Source organism: Barbus barbus (assembly GCF_936440315.1).
Source record: "Barbus barbus genome assembly, chromosome: 36".
In the NCBI taxonomy this organism is placed as follows: domain Eukaryota; kingdom Metazoa; phylum Chordata; class Actinopteri; order Cypriniformes; family Cyprinidae; genus Barbus; species Barbus barbus.
The window spans coordinates 21,593,063-21,613,982 of record NC_136714.1 but is presented as its reverse complement, the minus strand read 5'-3'; the positions used below and the strand labels follow the sequence as shown (position 1 = coordinate 21,613,982).

The 20,920-nt window shown below is 38.3% G+C and overlaps 1 protein-coding gene across 1 annotated transcript; it reads right to left on the bottom strand.

Moving 5' to 3' along the window:
- Nucleotides 1-7,149: 7,149 nt before the first annotated feature.
- Nucleotides 7,150-13,594, bottom strand: LOC306856373 (myogenesis-regulating glycosidase-like). Its single transcript, XM_079395623.1, has 3 exons — nt 13,539-13,594; nt 11,167-11,625; nt 7,150-10,955 (listed from the first exon to the last, which is right to left on the bottom strand). Exons 2-3 carry the CDS (start codon nt 11,427-11,429, stop codon nt 9,161-9,163), a joined length of 2,058 nt encoding a protein of 685 aa, XP_079251749.1. The 5' UTR covers nt 11,430-11,625; nt 13,539-13,594; the 3' UTR covers nt 7,150-9,160.
- Nucleotides 13,595-20,920: the final 7,326 nt, after the last annotated feature.

Here is a 20,920-nt window from a genome sequence, read left to right as displayed (position 1 = left end):
TCTCAGCATTGTGGTTTGGGATTTAATGATAATCTTCTTACCAGAACCTAAAATTAGTTTCTGATGACTGGTCATTTGAGCACCTGGGTTTCAGCCATGCTTTTGCATTCTACAACCACAGAAAATGTGAAGTTGCATTTCATTTCTCACTCTTGCAGAGCTATTAAATCCTGCGCTCTGGATTTTCTTCTGCAAGTTCAGGCAAAGGTGGCGCAGTGTTAAGGGAGTCCGTGACTCAGCGAGGGCATCAGCGTTTTGCCGCAGAGCTCGGGAGCCTGGCCTTAGGCCCCCATGACAGCTCGCCGGCGGGGCATGGAGGCCACAGTGCTGAAAATCCCATCAAGCCGCAGTTCCAGGTCCACGCGCAAGAAAGATGAAGCATGCTAGCTCATCAGGGGACATGGCCAAGCCCTGATGCCTCTCCTCTTCTTGTCCCCCTCCCCAAAACTCTCTCCATCTCTGTTTCGCATTCACTTCCCACCACTTCCCTTCAGGGAGAGTGTTGCAAGGCCAACAAGCTGGAACCCCATGCGCTGGCCTCAGGGGCTGTCGCTCGCTTGTTGAATAAAGGAGCTGACTGGCTGATTGATAGACCCGCACCAGTCCATGCCCCTCTCACGTTTCCTGGTTCACTGCCTTAAATAAGAATCCTTTGCCGGGCGGCCCGGTTTCAGCGTTCGTTAAATCTGGTGCTTGATGGATGGCACCAATTTTCTGCCAAACCCGGATGAGCCACCTAAGCATCCCCCCCTTCCCTTCTCTGCCTCAGGTAAATCCCCCGGAGCCCGGGCAAACAGGAGTACTCTAAAACGGTATCAATCACACCAAAGGCCACTCTGCCATGGCGCAATGTTTCAATTATACCTCCCGCTCTCTCTCGACCGTATCGCCCTGTCCCGACACCCCCGTTGTGCCCTCCGGCCAAAACGGAGAGCTCTCCATTCTCCATCTCCTCGGCAACAGGCACCTCTTTATCTCTTTTAATTCATTTCAGGGTTATTTATAAGCAAGTCTATCATCCCCCCAAGGGCTGTACCAACCCCAGAGCTGACAGATGTTGCCAAAGCCAGAGTAAGCCTCTTTAGCCTGCTAGCACGCCATTTGGTCCGAAAAGAATCGTCTGGAGCCCACAGGGCCCTGAGCTTTGTCAGTCTGGCGCGATGGGAGACAGACAGGTGAAAAAAGTTAAGCAGGTGCAAGCACAGAGTCTCTGGTGTGTCAGGGTCATTTGTTACCCAGCAAGGACAGACAAGTTCCCCTCAGACACGACTCAGCAGATGGGAGGTCACTCTTGCGATGGCGGGAAACCTTCGACTCGGAGTGATTTAAGCAGGCCTGTGATGTTACAAGTCTGACTGTTAGTATCAAACAAAGAAATCAGAAACAATTTTAGAATTGACAGCTTATTCAAAACAGCTTCTGTCATTAAAGGGACTAGTTCACCTAAAAAATCAAATGCATTTCATTATTTCCAAACCTAAAGAGTTACACTCTTCTGTTGAGCACAAAAGGAAAATTAAAGTGTTAAAAAGTAAATGCTACCATTTCCTCACCCACTTGTTGATCCAAACCCATTAGACTTTCATTCATCTTCAAAACACAAATTAAGATATTTTGATGAAATCTGAGAGACTTCAGTCCATACATTGAAAGTCCATTCCACCAAAACTTTCAAAATGTTCATATGAAGAATGAAATTCTTTTGGAACAACATGAGGGTGAATAATTTTCATTTTTGAATGAACTAATCTTTTAAGATGAAATTTATTTACTGATAACATTCTCTGCCTCAGCTCTCAAATTTAATTCAAGTTTGAGTATATGTTTAACCAATTGTAAATGATGACAAAATTTTAAGTTCTGGGTGAGCTATGCCTTAAAGTACATGGCCTGACTTAAAAGGCATCAGCAGAACTGTGCCTCTGGTTGTTACGAGAAATTGAAAGCTCCCCATCCCACCATCTGCATCTACCTAAAAACGAATAATTAAAACGGTAGAAATTAGATTTATAATCCACCATCAAAAATAAAAAGAAAACATTATCCATTCAATCAAATAATTCCACCATTACATCAGTGTAATTCTGAATGTTATAAAATTGTATAATTAATGAAACGGTCCATCATCTTTCTCTATTGCTCCCTCGGCTAATCAATGTCACATTCAATAAGCACCAATTTATGACATTTTCAAAGTTTCAGATTCAGAAATGAAGGCTAATTTTTCTCAATCTCATTTCTTCAGACACTGATTTTGAGAGGCATCGCAGTTGGTGAACCAGAGTTTCACTTCGGCACAGTTCATAAAGTATGACATTACTCAAGGTCAAGTAGCACTCGGAGCAGCCAAGGTCCTGTTTCCAGCAGTAATCCCCTCCTTCCATTCCTCGGTATCAAAGCTTAGCGTCCTCATCCATCAGAACAGCTGGGTCCTCAAAGAGGAATGATCCACTGTGGAGATCCTGCCTATTACCAATCTCATTAATTATCCTCATCTTTATTATCTCCCTCCAGCCATGACTATTGATTAAAAATTCAAAACGAAATGAAGCTAGATCGATGCACCTCTCATTAAATCATCAACCCTTTATGACCGAACTACCAGAACTTAAGTTTACCTTTCACACAAGGCCTGGCATGCATCATCACTCAGGGAACTCGTGGATGTGTAAAGATGCTAAATGTGGCATGTCCCCACAGGGGATCTTCATCTGTAACTATGAAGCAAGAAAATAAATCTATTAAAAGCATACTTTTAACCACTCATTAGTACCTACTTCAGAAAAGAGTCCATGTACGGAAATGGTTTAGCAGGACCACAGGTGCTCTAAAATGTCTCCACACACAGGAGTTATCATTTAATGTACCATTTCACCATATGAGCTTTTAAATAGAGATACTCAATTTTCATTAGCTTAAGTGTATCATTCAGGGCTGCTCATTTATTTTATTTGCTATGCATATCCGAATGTCCATTGATTTTAAAATAAAAAAGTTAATTAATAAAATTAAAGAATTGCCAAAATTAAGAAGTATCCACTATTCCTCTGATATAAAAAACAAACAAACATAAGATTGGTTAGCTAGTCTCCACCTGGCCAAGCTAGTTAGACTGCTTTAAATGTTTTAGAGGGTTTTTGGCCACCTTGGGGTAAACTGGTCTTGATGCAAGATTAACTAAACCACCAACATGGTTTTCAGCAGAGTCCTCACAAATTGGCACTTCCATAACTTAGCATGGCACAAACCTATAGACCAAACACAAAAGACCTTAAATTTGACATTAAACTGATATTGCAACACGTAAACTGATATTGTTTTTACGTAGCAGATGTATTTCTTAGAAAAACTAAATACATTAAACTAAATAATTAAACAGAACCTAAATCAAAGCATCAGTATCTTTTTGGATATTAGTAACATTAAAGTGTGCACAATAAGAGCAGGAAAGTGTTAAAGTAAATCAGGGCAATTTTGATTTCATCTTGACTTAAAGGTCATTTTAGACATTTAGGCATGTGGTATGAAAGGCATTTTGCTTTGGGGGGAAAACAAGTATGTGTGACATATCTGTCATTGAAATTGTATATTGCATATACGACATAAATACTGCATATCGAGGGGTGAGAACCAGAAGGGTGTAAGTGACATTTTTGGTGAAATGGATAGATAGATATATATCAAATGAAAGCTCCTAATGAGCTCTTTCTACTGGCAAAATTACTGCCATCCGTTAGTGTACAAATTTTTATTATAAACGATTGAAATCAGTACACAAAGTCAGATCAAACTATGGTAAAAATTTTGTTTTGGCTCTCCTGTAAAGTTGGTGAAATGTCACTTACACCTTTCTGGTTCTCACCAGAAAGTCGTGGCCTAATGGTTAGAGAGTCGGACTTGTAATCCGAAGGTTGCGGGTTCGATTCTCCGGCCGGCAGGAATTGTAGGTGGGGGGAGTGAATTTCCAGCACTCTCTCCACCCTCAATACCACGACTGAGGTGCCCTTGAGCAAGGCACTGAACCCCCAACTGCTCCCCGGGCGCTGCAGCATAAAATGGCTGCCCACTGCTCCGGATGTATGTTCACAGTGTGTGTGTGTTCACTGCTGTGTGTGTGCATGTTGGATGGGTTAAATGCAGAGCACGAATTCCGAGTATGGGTCACCATACTTGGCTGAATGTCACTTCACTTCACTCTATATTAAAGAACATATGGCATATAAATTAAGAAATTATTCTTTTTTCAAAGCTCTGAAGCCAAAACTGTATTTGGATCAGCCAGCACACAATCTGGTTCCATTCCTTTTCATAAACCATAATACAGCAAGTGGACTTTTGGACATCTGATCACTGGTTCCTCCCAGGAAGGCTAGTAGTATGCTCTCAGGGGGGGTTGAGAAGGGGGACACAGCCAGATACACACCTGGGAGTGGAGCCGATGGGCTTGATTCACCCTGGCACACAAACAGAACAACTGGCGGGGCTCTTCTGCAGATGGGCACGCAGGTGGGCATAAGGCAGGGCAGGAGGGAGCACAGGGGGCCTCTGCCAGGTTTGTGTCGTCCTTGTAGCTCAGAGTAGATGCACTTCTTTTTCCAGTTGATCACATCTGGGCTGAGGTCCACAATGCTTCACTATCAAAACAGGGGAATCAATGTGAAGCTGTACTGCCCCCTAAAGGATCTTCATGCAACTACGCGGAACCACCAACTGGCAAACACTGCATTATAATATATATATTTCTCCACGCAAACTTTACGCCTCCGGATGAAGCTACCTTGAACTTCGAGGGGAATTTATGCAGTTCCACAGCAAACAAATCCATTTATAGCGGATGAAAAAGATATGAATGCACAGTTGGAGTAAATGTTGAACAGATTTCGTCTAACAGGTCATTCCATCATCAAGCAGTGGAACGAGCGCTTCAGTTGGGTCTAAATGAGAACAGCCGCTTGTTTGTTGTTTTTGGGCACAAATGTGCTTACTCACAATGTGTCATCATGAGTCATTGAGCTTCTGCTGGTATAAACAACAGCAGAGCAACAGCTAAACTATTTATCAGTGACGAAGGCGATGGCAAGTTATAGAAAGCCGCGGCATAACGCAGACTCCACCCACCTCATTAAACCGACCCGCCCACGACCTGATAAATTTAACCTTAAATATTAGAATGCTGTCTTTAATCCCAGTCCCTTCACAAAAATATATCATTGTAGATTGGCAAAGCCACAAACAGCATTGATTTCTGAGGAATGGAATACAGACAGCTAATCGATGCGAGTGTGTGTCTTCTGAGCAGTCTGTGAGTGCAAATCAATGTCGTGGAGGCATCATTGACAGGCAAAGTAAACCTGCTCTAAAGCACAGTTAGTAACATGGTTAGCGCCAACATTTTAGAAGAGCCACATGTTGTCCAAATCACGCTGAAACTTCAGGTGAAAACATAAACGCTCCATTCACAACCAAAATTGATCGTTTTAGGCAAAAGACTTGCTGAGAGATCGCTAAATCAAGCGATTGGGTCAGTATCTTACATTTACCGAAATAGTTCAGCCAAAATTTTAAATCCTGTCATCATTTACTGACCTTCATGTCGTTCCAAGTCTGTATGACTTTTTCTTCTTATTACAAAATAACTTTTGTGTTGCACAAATAGAGTCACACAGGATTGGAATGATATGAGGGTAAGTAGCCAACCTAAATGACAGTTTACATTTTTGGGTGAGCTACCCCTTTAAGTAAATATGAAATGCTGTTGAATATTATTTTATTTCTGTACTGTGCATTACAGTGGGAAATAGGATATTCAATGCAAGACTGGACTTCATATTATCCTGAGGCATCATGCACCTATTTTTTTGACGGGGCAGCACTGGCTCTCCTGCCCTAGGCAAGATAAGACGTGACCAGAGGAAAAAAATACTTTACTAACTTGGTAGTTCTCCATAGACGGGACTGTGTAATGGTATTGGACTGAGCAAATTTAAACAGGCAAATATGTGATTCATTCATGTAAATTATAATCGTGCAAAGATTTTATTTTAATTTTTCCAAATAATGGCCCAAACATATTACTGCCAGGCCACCCTTAGACTTTGCCCTTTCCTGCTCATCAAATCACTGCTCCACCTCTGTCCCAAACTCAACTAAATGATTTATTGATCCAGGGCAACCTCCATATAACCTGTAAATTACCTCAACACTGAGTCATTATCTACCAATGATGAGCAGGGCCCAAAAAAACCAAGAAGATGCCTCTCTGAGGAGACTTCATTCAATGCTGGACCAAAGTCTGATTCAAACTTTGATCAGGCTTAACCTGCTTTGCAATAATTACTATTCCTGTGAGGGGCTAGAGTAGGTTGGAGGTTCAATGAATCCATGGACCCATGACCGCCCTGCCTGAAAGCCTCGTTTGAACTTAGCGAAGAGATGCAACCCAATCCGCCAGTAAGGAAAATTAGGTGGAGACAGAGCAAACCGACATTCAAGACTGCTCTGTAAAACCTGTGGACAGTGGGTTTCTGGCATAAAATATCTCACTTAGAGCTAAAGCATTTGTGCATGCAATTACAATAGGGCCATTTGGAATTGAAAACACAAGAGGTGTCTATTTTGTTACCATCTCAAGTTGATCCATAGAGTTGTTACTTTTATTAAACCTTTTTTAATTACAAACTTTGTGCAAACTAGTTTTGATTGGGTATTAACATTAAAGTTGCTATTCAAGCTTACTTCTGTCATTCTTTAGTTGTTCAGAAATCCTACAGCTTGCACCAACCTTACAAAAGTCAACAAAGTTGTTCCATAAAATCATTCATTAACTTTTTCATTTACTGCCCACAAATTAGTAACACGATGGAAATCCATACTGAACTACACAGAGGGCTGAGGCTGGCAGAACCAACTGCATAATGCCAAAGAAACTAAACTAATAACCACTGGAAAGACGAGCCAAAATTGCATTGCATATCAGTGCCAAAATCCATGTGCTGTTCAAATCCAGTAACACTATCAAATGGGAAAATAGTGAACTGAATAGTGAGTGGGTGGCATCATTCGACCACTGAAGACACAGTCTATCGCTAATGTAGGGCAGCACAATTAATGCAGAGGAGAAAGTACAATTAATAACTCATAACTCTTGAGAGAGGTCAAAAGTTTAATGGTACCATTTTACTTCAATATCAGGTTAATTATATTCAATGAGAGAAAAATACTGAAATAAAAGTACAGGATTTTCTTGTGCCATGCCAACACACTTCAACAAGCTTCAAGTGAAGGACTAGAAAAGCAGGTGAACACTGCCATCCTGTGACGCTCTAGGGAACGATACTATTTTCAGTGCAGCTGGTAAAACTTAGCATTTGCTTCACCAGGACATGTGAAATGCAAAGCAAAATGCTGAATTTATGCACAAAATCAATGAATACTTTCAATCACTACTATTTGTTTTGAAATACAAACAGAAATGTATTAGTCTGAGATATTTTGCATATTTTCAGACATTTTTAAAAGCCACACACAGATGATGGTAAAGGAACACACACACACACACACACACAAAGTATATGAGATGTACAAACAAAGCATTTTTTTCTTCTGGGAATCTAAGTTAATACAATATCAATCTTTATGATTGACCAAAAAAAACAATAAAATTCCAGTCTGTGGAAAGCTGATGGTGGCAATGCTCTGGTGAGTTTCTGTAACATCAGCAGTCTACAGTCTGTTTGGGTCAACCAGGGGCCCACACTGTCAGGGGCCTATTAACAAGATCTCCAACAGTGTAAAATCCACAAGCACACAGTCCCAGTGAAGAAAATCACCCCAAATGCCTCTCCTCGAATAAGTTATTAAAATACCATAAAGCAACACTAAATTGTTATTTGAGGAACACGAGTAGTGGAAAGGCAGCTGCCATATGTCTACGTACTCTGTAGCTACTTTTATAGCAGACACTTTGCTTGACAGATTCATTGTTTCTCCAGAGTAGATGAGTGCACTTTCACAGTTGCATGAGAAGAGCTAAAAAAAGCTTGAAGGTCATAGATTAGAGAAAGCTTTCAGTGTGAGTTGATTGTCAGCCTGCTGGAAGAGCGTTAAACAAACACAACGGTGACCCTTGCACAGCAAAAATATAATCTGATAAAGATTAACTGACTAAGCATTTAGTGCTGTGCCCTTATTTCAAAACAAAAATTAAGCAGCACAGCATAATATTCAAAACAAGATGAGCAGCACACATCGATTTAAGATGAAAAGACAAACAACTGTATTTTATGTGGCAGGAAACGTTTCTGTAAATGTGGCAGTAATGCTTGAATAAGGGCTGTTGGTGATGTATTTGGCACTACATGATGACATTATAGCAAGCAGAGTAAAAAAATAAGAAAAAACTGCTGGTCATTTCCAATGCAGCCACAAGCACCCATTACACATACAAACTTCTAATGTGATTATATCAAGTATTGCTTTAAGAGACAAGAGTAGGGCAGATTATACTGCATGCATGGCCTAACTTTACTGTAATGCAGCATTGTTATTGCTTGCAGTTAAAAAACGCCATACGTTTTAAATGCAGTCGCAAAATTGAACATTTCAGAGAAATCAAGCTGATTTGCTATGAGAACATCATTTGAAAAGTAATTAATATTGTAAGCCTTGCAAGAGGAAGACTTATGTACAGTACTGGCAAAATTTCCCTTGTTAAAAATGCAGATTAGAGAACACGAAGCATATATTGTGCAAAATTACCGGTCACAGCCCGTTAATACATCCTTAGCATCCTTAAAGTTAGATTATTTGGCAAGAAAAGCTTAATTGTGTCAAGGTTTAGGGCCAGAATCTCAAAGACATTCACTGTTTAAATGCAAGGCACAGATTAAGACACTAGCATCAGATGTCTAATGAATGTTTAACTGTAATAATGGCACAAAAAAAAAAAAAAAAAAATCACAGCCAAGCTGATGAAGAATGTCAGAATGTGCAACGGAAGCTTACTTCTTAAACAGTCCTGTTTGACATTGTAAAATTGAAACCCTGGATGAATAAATAGCTAATTTCCCTGAAGAAAAAAATAAAAAATAAAAAAATCGACACCTTCACAAATGCTTTAAATGGACGACATGCTCAAAACTTCTGATGTTTCCCATAAGTCTCACTGAACCCATTCAAAATAAGCAACTTCATCAAGATCAACTGGATAATCTGTTAGGTGTATTGGCTCTTTTTTATCAAATCGTTCTCCTTTGTAGCTTTTCCAGCGTCCAGCTGGTAAATAGATATCCCTTTCTTGCTTGCCCGGCTCTAGTACTGGTGCCACCATCAAGTCATCTCCTATCAAAAACTGTGAGTCAACTCTATAAGCCGTTTCATCACTGGTGGCGATCCACCATAATGGGCGAATTATGGGGTCCCCAGTGTCCAGAACTTCTCCAGCCAGTTCTATGACCCTGGGAGCCACCAGTGTCTCATGTAGTTCAGTGAACCGTTGAGCGATAGCCACCACTTCATCATCGTACTCCCATGGAGGAATGGAGAACTGCATGGAGGGCATGAAAGCAGACAGCTCCAGCCACCGAATATAGAGCTCACGGTCTGGTAGCTTGCCGTTTCCATCAGTACGGTTGGGATAGGCATTGCCTCCAATCGTGTCTGGCAAGATGAACTGGTAGCCCAGGATGCTGATGGTGAGGACAGTTGGGATCAGGGACTTGAGGCCAAGTTCATAGCCCCACACAGAATCCCGGTCAATTAGACGGAAAAAACAGGAGATATTCTGAGAGCTGTAGCCGGACCGAAGTTCAGCGCGTTCGTTGAAAGGAATGGCCATTTCGGTGTAGCGGCGAGTGAAGGTGCTTGGGTCAGGGAGGTGGACTCTAGTTCTGAACTGCCAGGGCAAGTAGTTTGTCTCGCCTGCATCCAACTTGAAGGAAGAAACACCGTATTTGTGGCGTAAAGAGCGAAGATGGGACGTAAACCAGTTGCGAGCTTCTGGATTGGTAAAATCGAGGATTCCACCAATGCCATTCCACCACTTAACCAATGCAGGAAGTTGGCCTGTTGGCTCCATCACAAACAGGCCTTTCTGTACACATGGCCCAAAATTAGCAGAATCATAATTCACAAAGGGATGCGTCCACAGGGATACCAGGAGGCCATCTGCCTTGAGCTTTTGAAACATGGCAGAAGCATTTGGGAACTTCTGTGTGTCAAATTCAAACTCCCCGTATTGACTAGTATAACGATCATCAATTTCTAAGTGGCTACAGTTAAAACCATGTTTGCGTATATTCTCTGCATAAGTCAAAAGCTTTTCCTGGCTGATGTCAGTCTTATGTAAAGCCCAGGTTGACCATATTGGGTGCCGGAACATTTCCTTGGCAGGGACTTTGTTGGGTTTGGGGAAGTATCGACGAACCATAACCTTGTGGATAGAGGTCACATCTGGGCCAACGCAGACTCTGTAACTAAGTTCAGCATAGGGAGGTCTTCCAGGTGCAGGTTTGTACGGACTGTCCTGATATCGTGCCTGGAAGTACATGGTTTTCTCTGTATCATTCCAGCCCAGGTGGAAGGGCACAGAGTCATTGATCTTAATGGCAGTTGCATTGGACGAAAGCCAGTAGCGCTCCAGGATGCCACCAAAGTCATGGCGATTGGAGTACACGTCGCTAGTGACAAAAGGTTTGGGTGCCTGCTGACCTGAGATGGCGATAGGCCAATGCTGAACAGCAGTCTCAGCACCACCATACCAATGCGATTCATTGTAGGACATGGCGTGTTCCACAGGTCGGTCTGACTCCAACTCTTCCCAACGCACACGGTAACACATCACCGTCTCCTTTGGTTTCACCGTCATAATGAAGAAGTTCACCTTGCCAGCAAATGAATGCGAGCAGCGAAGGATCACTCCCTCCTTTGAGCAGGAGTCGAGATCAAGGGTGCCAGATCTGTAATCAGTAAGCATATATCAGTTTCTTTTAGAACTATATTCGTTGCAACTCCCCAAAAACAATGGTATGTATTAATAATTCAATAGATTTGAAGAATGACTTGAACCTGGCACGTGTTTTAAAGTACTTTTTCACTGACCCATTTTATTGGTGTCTGAAGTGCCATCGGTACCATTTTCCGAAGAATATAAGCACCATGCATACTGACCTGAAGCCCATCTTCAGGACAATCCCCCCAGCCTGGTTGCGGATGAGAAAGCCATCCTTATTCAGATCAAGCAATTCTGTCTTCAGCAGGTCAGATTTACGAAGGGAGGCAATATAGTAGCACCATGCAGTCACTGCTGCAATCACCAGAATCGCACCAATAACTCCAGCCCCCACCAGAGGGCGACTGTCCTTGTCTTTCTTCTTGATGGGCATGCCATCAGTAATTGTTCCTCCTGCACCACCTGGGACTACTTGGTACATTCTTAGTCTTAGTTTTTGAATTCACAGTTGAGAAGATGATAAAAACTGAAGGCTAAAATTTTACAGTCTATAGAAGACATTTGGTAGACAGAGAACAAAAGTGAATAACTTTCTAAATTTGTGCAAAATGGAGTCATGCATCCATTTTTCTTCTCTCAGTGTAGCATTTTCCTCTTGTTCATTATCCCTTATGAGCCTGTGGAAAAAGGAGTGGCAAAAAGTGTCAATGTAAAAGGCTGAAACAAAGTCCAAACAGAAATCTACTTGTTATGCAGATGTAGGAATCACAGTACAAATTCTAGTATTAAGTATTCAAAAAAACACTATCATTTTAGCTTTGATATCGGCCTGAATTGATCTGCTGGGAGGTAAAAGCATAAACAAAAGCAATTTATTCATGCTGCCAAGGTTTCTCACTGTGGCAGTGTGTGAATTGACTGCACCAGAGGACAACACAAGGGCCTCTGGGTCTGCAGTATGCAACGCCACCTGCAAAACTTTGAGACTGGCTAAGTGCCACCAAACACACTTGGTTCAAATGAAAAGCACAGTTAATGGACAATGTTTTCTCCTGAAGAAAGACCTAGAAGAGCTGAACTGCCCATGAAGAGGCTCTCTCTTTATGTTTTTGAGGGAGATGTACAGCACACTAATAAGGTGCAACAGTGACTGCCCACCTTTTCGGTGGCCTTGGGGAAGTCTCATTTTGTCAATAGTCACAAAAAAATGTAATAAAGCGATTTGAATAAAAATAACCAAATAAACGTTTTGAATCAGAATATTTTATTTGAGAAGTAAAAAAGGTTGTTCTAGTAATCACACACTTAGACTTGTCCCACAAAGCACTTTAAATGAAACCGCTAAATCGATTCAGAAATAATGGTAAAATATTAAATTATTCACTATAGTTATTTGAAGATGTACGAATTGACTCGATGTCATTCAGAATGACTTATGGAAGTGTGCGTTCAGTTTTTCTTCTGTATTGTGGCATATCTGAGTGTAACTGATTAGAGATTAACAAAAAAAATTAGGGCATGGTCTTTGTTCAATGCATGGTTTTGAAAAATGAAAAATATACATGGATTAATTGTTTATAAGAAGATTTATAATATGCATTTAAAATATAGATAGGGCTCATTCGTTTTCATGCCAACTTTAAAACTGACTAGTACAATGCTGAAGAAATTGGAAAAAGTGAAAGAACAAAACTACTCCTAAAAAATACACAATGCTATCAAAACTCTAGTAAAATATAATTGAAAATATCCTGTCCCGCTCTATTCACTACTGCTGATAATGGACATTTTCACTTGTAACAAGAGGCATGTGATTCTCTGACAACAGAAACTTTAGTTCTTTCCTAAATGAAAGATTTAGCAAAGTAGGTTGAGTAATTGTCATGCAGAGACATTGACCGAAGAAGAAACAGACACTGACAACAAACGGGTATGTTCAACAAGGATACTTTGCCAAGTAAATGAATAAATCTAATAGTTAAATGCCGATCCCACCTAAGCCTATCCTAACAAGAAATGTTTTTGAAGGGATGAAGCAATCATGTATTATCTCACAGTACTCAAGTAAACAAACTTTTGCTGATTCGGAACATGTGACTACAAATAAAAACTGGTTCTTCAGTCTTTGCTACCTTCATTTATTCAACAGGACACTGACAGTACATGCATGGACATGTAAATAGGTCAAAGATGAGAGTATGATGAGAGAACTTTTACTAAAATAGCCAAGCACTGGACACACGATTAATATTGGCTGAAGAGGCTTGCATGCTTCTTATTTTAATAACTCAGGACAGATGAGACCTAATACACAGATATCACATCGGTCACAAAAGTGTAGCATAGCCCTGAGACATGCGGTAGTCTCCACAATAAAATTGTGACTGGTCTAAAACTGCTTAAATGGTCCCATTACTATAGAATAACGACTATGAAAACCTCTTCACAAAACAGTTCAGTATTTTATCACAAAAGGAGACAAGACAGAGCCAGTTGTCGATATCAGGCAAAGGGGTGTATTACCGAGGCTGACAAGAGGAATTCGCGATTTAAATGCCTAAACATGAGTTACGTGAAATAACATACTTACCAGCTCGAGGACTGCTGGTTTCGTGTCTTGTTGACATGAACTCCGTGTCTCGTTATAGGAGGAGTTTATGTGGCGACTCTGGGAAATTGAGTTTTATAGGCTACTATATATTAGAATTATATAGTGTGTGAATATGAATATAATATATAAATATAATTAAGTCGTTTTTCCATATTCTCGTTTTAGGTAGCACATTTTTTTAAAGGAAGTATATTTTAAAAATTAAAATAAAAAAATGTATACTGCGATCTGAGGTAGCCTAATGGTTTTGAATTCAGTAACTATTTTAGCCAGTTGTTAAAATAGTATTTGAAATGTATTAACTGATTTAACTGGTGTGAGTTTGAATTTTTTTTTACCATTTTAATGTAGCCTATTTTATGAAAAACATGAAGCTCAAGCTTGAATATGTTGTACTTAGGCTACTATGGTTCCATGGTAATGTTTGTAAGACAAAATAACAAACATTTAACAGGCATATCATAAACGTTGTTTATTTGTCATGTAATGCACATTTAGATCCAAAAATACATTATACAGTCAATAAAATGAAGCTTTTACAAGGCAGGATCTCCAAACACTTAACGTAGGCTACCTCAATAATACACAGTAAAATTACATTATTAAACTGACAATGAAATAATAATAAAAATAGATATAAATTGCCCAACACTGTGGCTTTTAGTAGTGCTTTGCTTCTGACACAAACTCTGGGTGGATGACGTAGTGTCCGACTTTATATGGCTTCACCACATGGAAACAGCTGTGTCCTTCACTGCAAACCAAAACATCTGGATTTAAAAGGGATCATCTCAGACATTCAAATACATTAACAACAGAGCCATGTTTATGCTGAAACACACATTTACATCTTAGCAGAATGACATGATTACATTAAAAGCACTGAATCAAAACATTGAGTTATAATATGTTTGAAACGTTTGAAATCTGATCAAGTGCCTGCTGTTAGTTAAAATTGGATTTGTAGGCCTATTTATTTATGTACTTGATTTGTGTATTTATGTATTTTATATAGTCAGTTTTATTGTTATTTTGTTTTATTTTATTATTATTTTAAAGACCATTCGAAATGCACCAAATCAGAATATTAGAATGATTTCTAAAAGATTGTGACAATGGAGACTAATAGCTGCTGAAAATTCAGCATTTTCATTACTGGAATAAATACATTTTTTAAATATAGTAAAATAGAAACTATTTATTTTAAATTATAGTAATATTTTAAAAAGAATTACTGTCTTACTGCACGATCAAATAAATGCTGCCTTGGTGAGCAAAAGAGACTTTTTTCTTTTTTCTTTTTTTAGTTAGTTTGTTAGTAAGTAATATTATTGTTTTGATTTATTTGTTTGCTAGCTTTTTGTCTCTCAAGATTTTGGAATAAAATACCTGAAATCAGTAGTGGATTTTGAGCGTGACCTATGATGATGGGTAACCTGGTGTTTGAAGGTCTTTAAAGATGGCATGATGTCCATCTGTTGGTTCCAAGCTGATCTGAAACGATCTGTGTCTGAATATTTTCTGAGTACAAAGAAGAAATTATCCTAAAAAGTATGGCAGATATGAACTTGAGGACAAAATCATAGCATGATCTGTTCATAAACTGATAGTCAGAAAAATACTACAGTTCAGGTATTGGTTTGGATTGGATATATATCTTGTTCATTCAGGCACAAAAGCATAAAACAATGTCACAAAATAACATTTAGGTTAAATTAAAACTAATTATGCAACGCCCATGCATTTCAAATATAGAATTGCAAAAGCATTACCCTTGTGTGTTTGGGATTGTTGCATGAGCAAAGTTGCTTGGTTGTGGTTTGAGAAGCAAGGCAGCAGATGGCAGTGTACAAACTGCAGACGAGACCGGAGGTGGTTTGGAGTCTCTTTGTGATGAGCTCTGAATTGACTGTCCATGTGCTGTTTGTACGTCTCAAGTGAATACAGAGCAAAAAAGAAAATAGTGATATACTGTAGATATATATATCATATTATGTTCCATATATTTGTCTGGAACAGGTACTAAACCATCAAATATTTGCAACTACACTGATTTGATCAACGACAGTGATTTTTTTTTTTACTCAACCTCAGCTGTAGTGACACAGATTGTATTGATACCTGGATACTGGACTGATATGTGTCTGACTGGAGGTAGAAAAGAGGTAGAAGGAATCGTTGTCTGAAAGTATTTCCGTGAGCCATATCCTGTCTGCGGCGTTCTTGGCATCAGGAAGTCCTGAGTGGCAAAAGGGATTCAGAAAACCAAACCTAAGTGGCACTTAATAGCCTGTAACACTGACCCAGCAGAGGTTAGATTGTTTTGCTAACATAGTGAGAGTCTGTTCAGTGGTTTGGAAACAGTGTAACCGGAGCCTCCTGTACAAGGCCCCCTGCATGTAGGATGTTTTGCAGAATCAAGTGGCTACAATGCTCTCTGGGCTGGTGAATTATTAATGTTTTGTCAGGGCAGTTAAATTCAAGTTAATTGAAGAAATGATGGTTGTTGTTTGCAGTGCTTTTCTTATATCAATATTGCATTTTAACCCAATTGTTTTGCTCATTCTGATGTGAGTCATTCACACATTAGCAGTGAAATAATGCTAATTGAGGGAATGGAAACAAACACCTTACAAAATTTCAAAACAAGTAAATAATGAATTTGAATTTGAAAATGAATTTGAATGAAATAATGAATAACGCACCTTAGGAGCTATACATTTCACTTTACATCATATAACCTCCACAAAAGACTTTGATTCCGAATTTTCTTGTGGTTAGATGCTTATAGCAAAATAATAAGGCATAAATGCTTATTATTCATCTCTAACTTCTAAAATATAAATTTGCAATTATAATTTCTTTGATATGATCAAAAACGTAGATTTGAATGCAATGCTGTTCTTTTGAACATTTATTCATCAAAATATATATGTTCACTAAAATTTGAAGCAGCACAACTGTTTGTGACATGTATAATAAGAAATGTTTCTTGAGCAGCAAATCAGCATATTAGAATGATTTCTGAAGGATCATGTGACACTGAAGACTGGGGTAATGAGTGCTGAAAATTCAGCTGTCAACACGGGAATAAATTAAATTTTAACATATATTAAATTAGAAAACATTTATTTTAAATTATAATATTTCACTATTGTATTGTATATACTGCATTTTTTTTACCAAACAAATGCAGCCTTGGTGAGCCATAGAGACTTTTAAGAAAACTTATCAACCTCAAATCAAGTGAATATATAGCTCTCTCTATATAAAATGACTAAATTTATATACGAAGGAAATATAAAACCCCTAATGCTAAAAAGAGACCCATATATATTGGCTGCCCACTGCTCCGGGTGTGTTCACGGTGTGTGTGTGTGTTCACTACTGTGTGTGTGCGCACTTGGATGGGTTAAAAGCAGAGCACAAATTCCGAGTATGGGTCACCATACTTGGTCAGATGTCACTTCACTTCATATAAATAGAACAAATGCTCATTTATGGTGATGAAAATGCATTAAAGTATTTCATGAAGCACTTACCGGCCGTGGATGAGGATTGTTCCTGCGATATGCAGAGGATGGTCTGGGCCGGGTGGGTTTGACCCTAGCCGGGGAACTAAACTCCTCTGAGTAGGTGCTGCTGAAATGTAGCTGAGGACCCATTTCCCCTGTGTACGGTGAGAGTGTGTCTGCAGCTCATAGACTGATCAACCCTCCCTCACTCCCTCTCTCTCATCAGCGCCTCTGCTCTAGTGCTGTCATGCTCCTCTTCCTCTGTTCTCTATTTTAATCCCTCAGTCCTTTCATCTTTTCATGGAGTATTTGGATTTATTGACTCAAAAATGAAATTCTGCAATTGTTTACTCATCCTCAAGTTTGTAACAATATAAAGTTGAGAAAAAATTGACAGCATGTTTCTTTCAGCTCTTCTATTTCATCCATTTATCACTCTGCCCTTTTTGGCTGTCACTTACTTTGAGATCAAACGAAAGGTTTAAATCACATTTGAAATTGTAGTACACACAAAGCACGTCCTAAGCAATCATATGTGATGTCATTCTGGCGTTCTGGTCCTTTTCTGTATTGCATGCTCCAGTGAGGAGAGAAAAAGAGCTGGTGACTGGATAATCTGAACAAATATCGATCTGGACCAGGATTGAGCCGCCCCAGGTTTCATTCCCCCCCTCAGCCAGTGATCAATAATTCAAGCCTTAGATCCTGTGTGTTTTTTGTGGCCCCTGTTCAGGGGGGCCTGACTGAGAGTTGAACAGGTGAGGTGAGATCTGTTTGTTGGTCTGGACAAATGCCAGAAATAGAGCTGGAAAAATAGTGACGTTGCTCTCACATAGACTAATATATCCTCCTGAGACCCAGCTATGGAGTTGTTGCCTCTGTAGTGGACATTCTATTTCAGTGAATTTATCTGAGACCTCACATGTCACAGCTGTAAGTCTGGATGTCCTGTACAGAGCACATTCAGGGCTTTATAGAGATACTAAATGATTGGACGTTTCACCAGGACCACACCTTCTCCAAGGTCTTTAAAGATGGCTAAATTTAATTTAGTGAAACATTTTACATCCTTATGGAAATATGATTATATTTTGCAATTGTCATTTAAATCTGAATAATTTTCTAATTGTTTGTCATAAAGCAACATCTCAGGAAAATGTTATGGGTTTTCAAATTCAAATATGACTTCCTGTTATGAAACAGCACATCATTTCATACATGTCCACTGTGGAGGACACCAGGACTAAAAGCATGTTTATTATGCATTTTGGGAGACATAACAATTGAATAGGAAAATAAATTATATATCTATTTTGTTATGAAATATTAGATATTATTATGAAAATCTGGCCAATTATTACTCCCATTATGACAATTCTTTTTTCAACATGCTGTCCCAACAGCAACTCATTAATATGCAAATTAGATACAGTATAGATACACTGCATTTAATGGGAAAACCAGTTTATGGAAATTCGTACAGATATATTGCATAAAACAAAATGGTATATCAAATCATTTTGTTATATATTTTATACCATAGTTGAGAATAATCCTTAAACAAAGTTTAGAAGAAAAAAATCCTGAAACCTAAAAATGTATTGGTGATTTATTTTTTTAAATCCCATTGTTTTTGCCTTTTTGATGTCTATTCATGCCATTTTATTTTTAGAAAAACTTAGACCACTACAGAGGACATAGAATAAAACATGAATAAAATATAATTTGAACAATTTTCAAAATTGTTAATTTTCCATTTTTTTCTAATGCTCTAAACAATGTAATGACATAAAAAAATACTAAATTCACAAAGCTTTTTTTTGGGGGGGGGGGTCTCACAGAAATACAATTATATTTTTAAAAAATCCTAAATTTAAAAATGAAACTATGGTTATTATTATTTATTTAGCATTTCAGAAAGATAAAAGATATTAGCAAATAGTTGTGTAGGATAGGAAGTATTTTCTTTAATAGATATAAAGAGAGAGAGAGAGAGAGAGCTATAACCATGGATAAATGTGGCTTTTTAATATCTCATATTTTATTTAAATTAAATCACCAAAGCAGAATTTATTTGATCATAAAAACAACTGTAATTGTGAAATATTATTAAAATTTAAAGTAGCTCTTTTCTAATTTAATATAGTATAAAATGTAATTTCATTCTAATATGCTGATTTGGTACTCAAAAAACTTTTTTTTATTATTATCAATGTCGCAAACGTTTAATGGTAACTGTGATAAAAAAAATTCAGGAAGCCTTGATGAACAGATCATTCAAAAGAATGGCATTTGTTTCAAATAAAAATCTTGGTAACACTTTTGTAACATTATAAATGTGTACTTGCTGAATACAAGTATTAATTTCTTTAAAATCACCTTACTGACCTTACTTTGTTGATCTTTGAATAGTCTACACTCAAGAATATTGAACGTAATAAATTTCCCCTTTAACTTCAGAATGTTAATGTTCAGACATTATATTCCACAGTAGAGAATAATGATTTGATACATTAGGGGAATTTGCTCATGTCATAGTAGATATATTGTGGATTACAGTAATGAATGACTAATCCTGTATGAATGAAAGGAGTTCTTCATTCATAAGAAATAATCAAGAGAGTCGTCATTTAACTGAGCTTTTGGCTCTTATCCACAGTCACTGTCAGCACCACAAAATATCCTCTGTGGCCGTGCCAACCCAAGTAAATCAAATATCCCATCAGAAACCTATTATGCACAGGAAAGCTTTCAGGTTACTCAGATAGTTCCACAGGGAAAAATGTTCCATACATAATGGAAATAAATGGGTCTGAAGGGCGGTTTCTGTCAAGTTCTACTTTTTTAATAATCACTCACAGAGAAATAACCTATGGGTGCTGTCAGAATGAGAGTCCAAACAACTGACAAAAACATCTCAATAATCCACAAGTAATCCATACGACTGCAGTCCATCAATTAACAAAAAATGTGTGTTTGGCCATAAATCATAATAAAATCCACCTACATATTTGTTTTAGACTGATGTTGCTTCTAATCAGTGCTTGATCTGTTGCGAGATGACTTTTTCACTGGAGAAAACAATAATTAATGATAGATTTGTTTATTACGAACACAGCTTTCTACTTCACGAGAAAAATTAATTGATGGACTGGAGTCATATTACTTGTGGATTATTGTGATGTTTTTATCAGCTGTTTGGAATCTCATTCTGACGGCACCCATTCACTGCAGAGGATCCAATAAGCAAGTGATTGAATGTTAAACTTCTCCAAATCTGTTCCGATTAAAAAATAAATGCATGTACATATTGGTAACTTGAGTTTAAATTTTTCATTTTTGAGTGAAACAGTTATATTTATCTTTGAAACATTATCAACTGGTGTTCATAAGCTTCTCTTTCATACAGGTGTTTAGTGACTATAATTCCACTACATATAGGTGACCCAGTCCCGCTCACTCTCACTTGGCATCAGGTTCCATTTTTAAGTGACTCATAACTTATTCATGAGTTCCGTTCTACTCCCGACATATCAAATTTACATGGGTAATCATCTAATTTAGTCTCTTTGCCTTCATTACCAAAGTGTAAACATACAGTCAAGTTCCAAAAGGATTTCTGATTGAGCAAAGTAGCCAACTACTAAAAAAAAAAAAGATCTTTAATTTAAAAAAAGAGAATCAAACGGAAACAGAAGAGATGGCAAGGGAATTATAAAACACAAGGTAGCCACTTTAAATTCTAGATGTGGATTCCAAAAGTTTTCAGTCCTCACAGGCATAACATTGCCTGTGTTGTAGACATCTCTGTGCACTGGTTCTTTGATGTGTCTGCTTTACTCCAGT